The 10,592-nt window shown below is 48.1% G+C and overlaps 2 protein-coding genes across 2 annotated transcripts; both read right to left on the bottom strand.

The window, feature by feature from the left end:
- Positions 1-257: 257 nt before the first annotated feature.
- LOC131259286 (uncharacterized) lies at positions 258-4,331 on the bottom strand. The gene is made up of 5 exons (XM_058260742.1): positions 4,205-4,331; positions 3,112-3,799; positions 2,691-3,041; positions 493-791; positions 258-424 (listed from the first exon to the last, which is right to left on the bottom strand). The coding sequence occupies exons 1-5, from the start codon at positions 4,329-4,331 to the stop codon at positions 258-260; spliced, it is 1,632 nt and encodes a 543-aa protein (XP_058116725.1).
- Positions 4,332-6,840: 2,509 nt separating this feature from the next.
- LOC131271636 (bromodomain-containing protein 8) lies at positions 6,841-9,981 on the bottom strand. The gene is made up of 2 exons (XM_058273130.1): positions 9,854-9,981; positions 6,841-9,785 (listed from the first exon to the last, which is right to left on the bottom strand). The coding sequence occupies exon 2, from the start codon at positions 9,781-9,783 to the stop codon at positions 6,901-6,903; it is 2,883 nt and encodes a 960-aa protein (XP_058129113.1). The 5' UTR covers positions 9,784-9,785; positions 9,854-9,981; the 3' UTR covers positions 6,841-6,900.
- Between the last annotated feature and the right edge of the window lie 611 nt (positions 9,982-10,592).

Consider the following 10,592-nt stretch of genomic DNA (forward strand, 5'->3'; position numbering starts at 1 on the left):
ACAAAACCACGTACAATAAAGAGCAATACGATGCATGGTGAATATGAAAGAGCAAAGTGTTGTGGTTTCTTACTTCTAGATGAAAGATCTCGAAAAGAAAGTGTTTACAATCGATACAGGTGTTTATTTAACTTATATGATGCTTGAGAGCTACGTCGGCTTAACATGCTATGCTTATTTGTACTTTGGAAATGCTAGCATTTGGAAATACTAAACCGGGATTTACGGGATGCCCGTCTGGCGGCGATCGAAGGCGGTTAGAACACCATAACGAGATTTTGTAGCAACCGTAGCGGGGACGTGGTGCAGACGTTTCGTTTCCGCGGGCAATAGTACCGCCGGAGGCACTTCGATAAGGACAGGTCGCAATGGCACAAGCGAGACGCACAGGAACCGGGACCACCCCATTCGCCGTGGTCGATTGCTTGAATAATAAAATTTTAAATCTTCTCAATGAAAATGCCTCTAAAAGTCACCCCATCTCCGGCTTACCACATATTGGACGACCGCGGTAGCACTTCCACAGGTACGGCACGAAGTACTCCAGGAACATCGGACAGTTGGCGGTGCTGTAGCAGTAGTCGTGCATCTTGCAGCACCGATCGATACCGTCCAGCGCCTGGCCGGAGCCGAGAAACCCGCAGTAGCACCCGTAACCCTTGTAGATGATGGGATCACATCCGGTGGCACATTTGATCATGGAGTAGAGATTGTACACGCCACGCTTCGATCGGCCTTCACGGGTGGGTTGCACCCCAACGTTTAGCGGATCCTCCTGGTCAGTTTCGTTGCTGAAACAAGAAAGAAAATAATGACATTACACAGTCGGTGGCAACATCTCCGGAACGTTTGAAAACATCGAATAGGAGTTCAATAATGAGGCCTTTCCGTTTTCCCACCCAAGGTTACATACATTTGAGGTGTAATAGATTCAGTTCACAGGTTTCTAATGTTTAATGCATTGGGGAAAACAAATAAAAGAATGCAGAAAAAATCAAACAAAGATAGATACAAATGATACTGATGTCCACAGTGGGCGCAACCTCTGCAGGTCACGATCCGTAACGATAAACTCTCGATTTTCAACGGCTGCAAATGTTACCACATCAAGGTCAGGTTAGCTTAATTTATACAATAACGGTCCAGTTGATGCAATGCGAACCAATGCAAACATATGCGGCAATTTCTGTTAAGTTAAAATTAATGAACTTAGTGATGAGCTATTAACGCAATTCGTACCGGAACGTTTGCAAGTAGAGAATATTGTTTGCCGGTATTTTCCGTTACCTAATCTTTAAATGGACAAATCCTTCAACATACTGTTTCGAGTTTGCTTCTCTGAGTGTTTTGTGCAACTGTTCCATTTACGTCCGGCTTATGTCCGTTAGTTTTACGTTAAAATGTACGATTTATATTTTTCTTCCAAAAGCAATAAATTAATTAAATTAAAATTAAATAAAACAATTTAATTAATTATACTCATGTAGATACAAATGATATTACGTGATCCATTTTATCCGAACCACGACAAAATCCGAAAATATATTATCCCCTTGATTCCCATTCGAAGGTGAATTTCCTTTCTAATCAATTGTTCACTACATCAACGGAAACCTAATTGATTCGTCTAGGAGGACTTGTAATAACCGCAACGGACAACGTGCCAGCATTCCTTGCCCATTCTGCACCTCTACGGATATCCGCGAACCGGTTTGGAACAAAAAGCATCGGCTCGCGATTATAATCTTGTCTCTTTTCCCGCCAAGCAAGTGCACGTTGCGCAATCAACGAACGCACATTAATGATCCCGCGGATGATGCGGGGACGCACATATTCGCCTTGCATAGAATGATGTGCATAACGGTACAAAACGGCAGCAAACGGGCAAGGGGCCCGGCGAGACACGTGGAACGTATGTTACGCACCTCCTCTTCTCAGCGCTCGCAAATGCGTTAAAGAAATTAAAGAAAAGCGAACGAGCGATAAAGAAAATAAAAACAAACGGTCGCCAAACCGCCTATGCGCTTGAGCATGTGCGCCAATACGCCATGCTGGGATGACTAGCGCTCAACGCACTCAACTGGTACTGGTAATGAAGGTGATGATCGTGATGCGAAGGGTGACGATCGTGGCCATATTAATTTGATCCAAACCGAAAGTGAAACAGTAGGAATCGAAGAGTTTTACGATGAAGGTGAGATGGAGAGGAAAACCCAACCCGTACCACCCTTTGACTCGTTCCGGAATTCCACACCAACCGGGGGCTGCGTGTACTAATAGGATTGTAGGTTCCGCATAACAAGAAGATGGCGAGGGAAAACCGGTCCACTACGAGGAAACGACGGACTTCACGAACCGATGCGCTCACCTTCTGCCCTACATCGGGCGACCATATTGGCGCTATCAGACCAAAACGGTCGGAAAACCTGACCGACCGACAGACCGACTTTATCTTCGCCTCTCCCCCGGCCAGCCTATCTCTCACACACTGACTTACTTATGGCGCACTGTTGTTTTTTTTTATCTCGGAGGGAGGCTGTATGGCGCGTATTGCGCAACCCGGGCACAGCGCCAACGTCCATCATCGGTGCAGCGTAGTGAGGGTTAATTGTCCGCCTCAAAACGGCGGTGCCGGCGCAACATCTCTTGCGCGAAACAATGGCACGCGAGCGGACTTACGCAGTACCTACCTCCAGCGCCACTTGGTCGAGTGCCCGAACGGATTGTTCGCCCGCGCAATGAACACATCCTCGTCCCGGTGCGCGTCGCGGCTGTTGGTGATGGGCCACTTGACGCGCGCGTTGCTTCCGTTGGTGCGTCGGTAGATCTCCTGCAGCTTCACGCCAACCTGCTCGCTCAGCAGGACCCCGGTTTGTTTGTAGCGTGCGGCTCCGGTTTCGTTTTGGAGTGCCCTCGTCGGAGTCGTGGTGCCCGGGGACGAGGTGAGGGAAGTCGTCTGTACACGCACCGGCCCTTGGTGGACCGCATTGAAGCTTGCCTGAAGCATCGTCGCCGGTTCCGGTTTGTGTCCCGTTTTGGGTCTGTTGGAGAAGATACCATACATGAAAAAATGAATCCCCAAAAAGAAAACCTCCTTGCCGAAAGACCTACTTCTCCAACACCGGATGCTCGAAGCGATGTCCCTGGATCTCACGCAAACCTCCTGCCCAACCCTCCAACCCGAGATCATCCCAACCGACCGTTTGCGTACTCCTGTAGGTATAAGGCGTAAAGAGGGAACTCGGTAAGCGCACCGACGCCGACTTCCGCATCGTTTCCTTCAACGTTCGCCGGCGTTCTTCCTCCTCCAGGTCCCGGTTGAGATCATCCATGAACTTGATAAAGTTCCGCTCCGTCCGCACGTTCTCTTCCACCACCTTCAGCGTGCCCTCGTCCATCGTATCCTTGTCGATGTACTCGAAGATCTTCTTCTCCAGCTGCAGATCACCACCGGGTTTACTCGTCACCACCATCGCCGCCGACGCCGCGGTCCGGTTCGGCCTTCCGGTGAACTTGTTTATGGTGGTCACGTTCGGGAACTCGGCTTCCTCGAAGTCGCTCCGCTGGTAGATTAACTTGCGCACGTGGTTCTTGCCGTCCATCGGTAGCAGGAAGACGTACGTAGGGTTGAGGTTTTCCGTGTTGAACAGCGACAGTAGGTAATTGTCCAGCGTTCCGTTCTCGTCGTGGATGTTCAGGATGCGTTTGATGTGGGTTTTCATCTTGCCCGTGGCGAAAGTACCCTGGTTGTAGTGATGTGCTAACATCGATTCCGTTGAAGGTGGCAGCGGAAATATGTCTGTAATAATGGGAGATTATTCAAAATTATCTCGAAAATAACAAATTTTCTATGTTATATCACGTCTAGTTATTACATAAAATTATGTTTCGATCTGCAAGCTTTTCAAACTACTTTCCAATAACAATAATAATCTTTTTAAACATATTTTTAAAGCACTTAATAATTGCAAACCATGCACTGCATCTATCATAATCGCCATTACTATAACACCATACAATTGTCATACTTTTTCATTTTTGTCGTGCACTTTTGGTTCAATGTAGTTTCCAGATTCCGGTTTCGGCACGTTGCGCACACGTCCGAGACCAATTTCCCTTTCACTGGCACTCGCGGAAGCAAACCAGCAATAGTCGCAGTGCGCCCGGTTCCACTACAATCCCGGCTTAATTTGTCCACACTTACCCACTGTAACGGCGCTAACGGCACGGTAATGATCATCACCGGCGAGCAAACACCCGCCGAGCACCAGATACACCATCCATGCTCGCAATGAGCCGCAACGAGTTATTAAATGGACCCGATTCAACATAATGTTGCCACTTGAGAGAAATTGCCGGTATGATTTTCTTTCTATTGCACTAAATAAGCCTAAGGGTACACTAATAAACACCTAATTTTAGCTATCTATTCACGCACAGTAAGGAATTTTCTTTGAACTAAGCACTTTCTACAAGAATTTAAAGTATCTTATCTCTCTGGGATGATGTTAAAACGATCTCCCAAAACCAGTCAAACCATTACCGTCGAACGGTGGTCTCCAACTGGCAAGGCTCCGAAACGCCAGCTCCAACCAAGGCCTCCCGAGGCTGCTCTTGAACACACACGCGATACCACGCACGCGGTTCCATTTCCTTAGCCTTGGTTTCGGTCCTAACATCGGTCCCCACCCTGACTGCCGGCTTCTCGCGAGACACTGCTGGGGTTTGTGGCGAAGAGAGGGAAAAACACCTCGGCGCCACCTGCTTACCACGACAAAGGGGGGACGGGGGCTGAGTCCGGGTGCATTTTCCACGCCAAGATCAGCGCACAACTTGTGCCCCGCCCGATCACGTGCGACGAGAATCGTAAATACACCACGTTGCTCGTACCGCGATTCCGGCATCGAGTGGCCACCGTAACTGACACTTCAGGCGCCGTGTTTGGGTTTAAAAATGTTTTATTTCTCTTTCGTCATGATTGCTTGAGAAGGCTCCATCGTTATGAATACTGATATCAAATTTTACATCAGTGAGGTTCGTCGCTTGTTGCCGAAGCGTCTCGAGTCTCCCAGGGGTGGTCGCACTTTTCTTTGTTGTTTTGCTCTGACCTTCACCGGCAGGTTCAGGAAGTTACAGATTTGATGATGTTGACGTGATCTCATAATAGGCGAGTACGCACAACAAACGATATCCTCGAGGTATTCTAACATTGTTTGAGTCAGTGAAAAGATGCCCCAGGAAGTCACGAGCACCGATTAACTGTCATTCCGCGAGATCAACTTGCTCAATTGTATCCTATTTGTTCTGGTTGTACCGTGACATTTCCTGGATCATACATACGACAAGCCGAGCACCGGTACAAAGGTTTTCCACCGGCATGAACCAGATTAACCGTCATCCACTTGTTCGGTTGGGCGCAGACAAAATGGAGTCGTAACTTATCCAATTGCAGTGCCAAAAGAAGAAGGAAAACCGCGAGAAAAGTAAACTCGACATCTCCAAATCAAACATACCGTCGAATGCTTATGACGAAGGGTAAGAAGACTCGGTACTATTTACTTCCCGTGTGTAGTTCCGCTTCACCTGGGACATACGACGGTGGGTAACCATTTTCTTTCCTCGGTTACCCGGAGAGAGATACCGGCGAGCCCCCAGACCTGGTGCCCTCCTGTAGTGCCATCTGTGGTCTTGCATCGGATTGTCGATGCGGAAAAAGAAGTTCCCCCGTCCCCCACCTGTTACGTTGCAACCTTCGGCATTTTCCTGGGTCAAACGAACGCGCAAAACCCCCAGCACGCACCCAGCGGAGGTAGCTGGTTGGCTGGGAAAACTCGTTTTTCTCTGACCCAAGAAGGCGCCCGTCGCGGTTTGTTTTACTTTCTCTCTCTCATTCTTGCTTGCCTGCTTTTCTTCATCACTTTCGATGAAAAGCTCCCCTCATGGTTGGAGAGAGGGGAGAAAAGGAGGCTGCTTTGTTTGACTTGATTTGGCCCACGACGACGTCGTTCGCGAGATTACGCAATACGCTTAATTCGAATTAACCGGCGTGCGCACTCACGTGCGTTTGTGCGCACCCTTGTCTACACTTTGTAGCGGCACACATACCCTTCCAAATGCAAGGGGGTAAGTGTGTCTGGAGAAGTGACGGAGTTGCAAGGAAAGCTGCCCCACTGAACCAGCTTGTGGAGAGGCGAAGCGATGCTGCGCGACAGGTTTTCGCGAGTTTAAATTTACCCAAGCGTTTAATAGTACTAATAAATATGTTTTCTGCAAACGATTGATACTGTTCCTGTTCCTTTCTAACGTTTTGTTGTTGTAGGCTATGGGAAGTCGGCCGAATGAATTGTATGCCATAGCAGGCTGGTGCCATCAGCTAGGATCCTTTCACACTTTTTCTGTTGTTGTAGTATAATTTGGAAACTCGGTTCATTTTGTTTGCAAAAATTTAGCTCATTTGGCACAAGAAAGAAATTCTGAAATAACTTAGAATAACCAGAAACAAATATTTACGAAGGTTTCGTAAAAAGTATATCTTGGAAGTATTTCTGAATAGATTACAATCTTTCAATCTTAAGAGTTAAGATATGCCTTTGGATGAAAGATGCGATAGTTTTAATGTTTTTTTCTGATTGTATTTTTTTATAATTAACATTTTCAAGCTAATAAGATGATTAAAACAAACTGTTAAACAGAAGAAGAAATTTGAATTCTTACCTTGAAAGTTCACGTAAGTCGGGTCACCCGGTAAGTTGGCATCGGTCAGTTGTTTGTCTTTCAAAAAGATCCATATTCTTTCTCTCTTAGGTGCCAACAAACAAACGATGACAATGTTATTGATAGAATATTTTATTGTTATATGAATATAGTTGATACAGCCGTCACTGCCCAAATTCACCCGAATTAGCTTCTACCGCCCGAAGAATGTCTCCCGCCGCTCTTCCTCGAGCTGCGCTTGTGCGCATTTCGGTCGCCTTCGCGCTCCTTCATCGCTTTCGGGTCCATGCCGGTTTCGATGAGGGCAAGACTTTCCCGCATCAGCATACGGGCCGCGTGCGGCGAACACAGTTCGCTCCGGTTCAGCATGATCGCGTTGGTGCACATGAGCATAATGTCGCGCTGAAATTCGGCCGTCGTGCGAATGTTCCCATTCTCGATGTTGCGCTTAATTTGGCTCAAATCCATCGGGCGGTAGATCAGATCAGTCGTGTGCTCCTCCGGAAGGGGCTTCAGGAACGCGGCCGCATTCTTCGACGCGATTCGTGCGTAAACGGCCAGAATGGACTTTTTCCACGCGCGATAGTCGCGATCTTCGCTCGAGACGGGCGATCCCGGGATCGAGTCCATGACCGGCGTGGACGAATAGCTGCGCTTCATCTTTTCGTTCGGTTCGTCGTCCAGCATAACGAACGGGCTTTCCGAGCGGTCCCGGTCGCGCAGCTTGCGCAGCGAGCGTCCTTCCGATTCGTCGCCCTTGGAGTGGCCGGGCAGATCGTCACGCAGTTTCTGCGCTTCGTCCAGTTGCTTGCGGCGGGAGTAGTCCCGCTTTGCCTTACCGATTTTAATCTCGATCAACGAGTCGTCGTCCGTGTCCGTGACGGTGAGGACAGAATCATCCGGTAGGGCGGCTTTCTTTGCCGGCGGCTCCAGATCCTTAACGTCCTCCGGTTCTTCGATCGTTTCCTGGGCGTCTTCGAACACTTCGTCCTCCGATACGTGCTTCTCTTCTTTGGCCTTCTGAATCGACAACGGCACGATCGGTTCTTCGTCGTCCTTGAAGTCGTACTCTGAGGCTAGCTTTTCCATTGCCTCCTTCTTCGCTTTCGCCTCGTCCGCCACAACGGGGACAGCTTCCACTTTAACAGGTTCTAATTTCACTTCCTTCGGTACAACGGTCGGCTCTATGGGTCGCTTTTCTCCTTCTTCCACCTTCACATTTCCCGCCGGTTCGGAAGATTCATTTTCTTCCTTTTCTGCTACAACCACCGGCTTGACGTCCTGATTCACTTGGCCACCTTCCGCCACCACATCCAACGAGGCGAGCGGTTTATCATCCGAATCCTCATCTTCCATGGGCGCCGGCGCGTCCTTCGAGCTTTCGTTACGCTGCCCTCCCTGATCGTCATCCTCTTCCTCCTCCTTGGCCGAATCCGACACTACGATCACACTCTCCGCGTTTTCCTGACCACTGGAGTCTTCCGTCGGATCCTTAGTGTCATCACTGGATGGAATCGTCGCCGGTGAGTTACTGGTACTGTCTTCGATCGGAATAATTTCCACCTTACTTTCGACCACCTTATCTTCCTGTTTCGCAACAGATTCGTTTGTAACCGCCACATCTGGGGCAATTTGTTGTGGAAAACTTGTCGACTGCTCCGCGACAACCTTATCTCGCTGGTCAGTTTCGGTACCCTCTCCGGGTGCCGGTGTAACATCTCCTTCAGCGGTCGGTGGTGGTGAAGTTACTGGTGGAGATTTAATACTTTCCACCAAAGTTTCTACGTTTTTTGAAGCCGTTTCGTTGACTTTCTCCTCTCCAACGCCGACCGGTTCCATCGACACATCACCGCCTTCTTCGATCGACTCCTTGTCCTTCAGGGTAACTTCATCCGACCCCATGATGGATTCGACAACGTCCTTCAGTACCACACCTTCCAGCATCATGCCACCCTCATCCTTCAGAATCTCATCCAAATCGTCCGGTATGAGATCATCCAGTACGCCCATGAGGTCATCCGCTTGGTCTTCGCTGTCTTCGCCAAACAATGTGTCCGGTTTGGGCAACTCGGGTTGCGTACTTTCCTGCGGAGTACCGGAACCATTGGCATCCGTTGAGTCAGCAACCGTAACATCCTCCACCTTTAACACGATTTGTTCTTTATTTTCCGCGATTTTTAAAGAGGTCGTTGCGCTTAATGATTCCTTTTTAATTGCAATTGCATTTGGATCCACTAGTGCTACATCGCCTGCGCTACCTGTCGCGGGAAGAGAACCTTTGGCGGTGCTTCCTGCGTTTCCAGTCAAAAGATTCGTAATAGTCGGAGAAGAAGTGGCCGGACCGAGTGGTAAGGTGGGTGATGGGCTACCACCAGCGGTAGCGTTAGGGTTTTTGAGCAACGAGGTAAGCAAGGGAGACGTCCCCGATTTGCATGACCCTTGGCTATCTTCGTCCATTTCTTCCTTAATCTTCGGTGGAGTCGGTGCTTTGGTTGCGGTCGGCGAACCGGGAAACTGAGGACGCCACTGACGTTCCAGTTCGAGCTTCTTATCCTCACGCTCCTTCAGCCACTCGGCGTGCTGCTGCTCGTCCTTCTCCCTCTGTGCCCGCTCCTGTTCAATCTGTTTCAACATTTCACGCAGTTTTTTCTCATCGGTCACGCCACTCTGGATCAGAATGATGTCCTCCTTCACCTTAATGTACTGCTGACTCTCCTCCTGGATGATTTTCTTCAGCTCGATAATACGTTCCTGCGTTAGCTTGCGTAGAATCGATTCACCCGGAGTTTCCACTGCGGCCACGCCGTCTCGTTCGGACGCGGTACGCTTCTTCCGTTTCGGCGTTTCCACATTCTCAAGCAGCTTCCCATACTGTGCGGCACAGGATTTCTGGGCAAACCAATCGTTCGGCCGGTCCGATCCACACAACATCCTCAGCGACCGGCTCACGGACATCCAGTTTTGATCGCCACTGCATGCTACGGCCGAGGCTAAGCAAAGCTTTTCCTTTGTGGACCACTTATCCAGTGGAACCCGCTTCATCTGCAGACGCTCCTGTATTGAACTCATTTCTGCAATCGGTAACATAAAATGAGTACAATCCACTCGGCAAGATGTGATCCTACAAATTCTCACTCACTTCCAAGAATTTAAAGCAAACTTTGTATTTTCTGTCTTGTCACACGTACTAACTTCCTTTATCCATAATAGAAGCGCCAAACAGAGCTTCTATTGTAACTCTTATCGCAATTGAACACTACAAAATAACGCGAGATGCACAAAATTGTTTGTGAAAATGAAATGTTTTGTTTGGAAACGCCAGGCATAAGCACTAGTGTTGCAAACGGACATGCGGATCGGAATCCCAGATCAAAAGCCAGATCGGAGTATTGCGGAATGAATCACATAATGTATGTTCGAAATCATATAATATAAGCAACTAGCATTGGTCCCCTTCGCTACATAAGTCATGCGTGTATGCGCTGACTAAAATAGTTTATTTCGACAAGTTCCGTTTTGTTTCACTACTCTCCAAAATCAGAAAATATTCAGTATATCAGTCGGAAAACTCTCAGGGAGCGAGTTTTTTCATCACTACATTAAGAACCGAGGTTTATAAGGCACCGAAGGAAAGCGAATACCGAACTGTCAAAATACAGTATACACCTTGATTGTAGTGCCGCTGTACCGTTGTAGAAGAAGTACCGCTGTAAAAGTAGTTTTAAAAAATGAAATTTAACTACGAAAACAATGCCAAAAGCTTAGAATAAATAAATCATAAAATATTGTTGGTTAACATTGACAAAATACAATATGTTGGAATAGTATTGTAGAAGAATAGTTAATCTTAGACTCAAATATTTCCTATGTTGCATATC

This window comes from Anopheles coustani, chromosome 3, assembly GCF_943734705.1.
Source record: "Anopheles coustani chromosome 3, idAnoCousDA_361_x.2, whole genome shotgun sequence".
Lineage (NCBI taxonomy): Eukaryota > Metazoa > Arthropoda > Insecta > Diptera > Culicidae > Anopheles > Anopheles coustani.

Coding starts and splice junctions, on each gene's coding strand:
- LOC131259286 (XM_058260742.1), bottom strand. CDS start 4,331: ATGTTGAATCGGGTCCATTTAATAACTCGTTGCGGCTCATTGCGAGCA. Junction 792..2,690: donor TCGACCAAGTGGCGCTGGAG/GTAGGTACTGCG, acceptor TTCTTGTTTCAG/CAACGAAACTGACCAGGAGG. Junction 425..492: donor CCGCGGTCGTCCAATATGTG/GTAAGCCGGAGA, acceptor TTATTATTCAAG/CAATCGACCACGGCGAATGG.
- LOC131271636 (XM_058273130.1), bottom strand. CDS start 9,783: ATGAGTTCAATACAGGAGCGTCTGCAGATGAAGCGGGTTCCACTGGAT.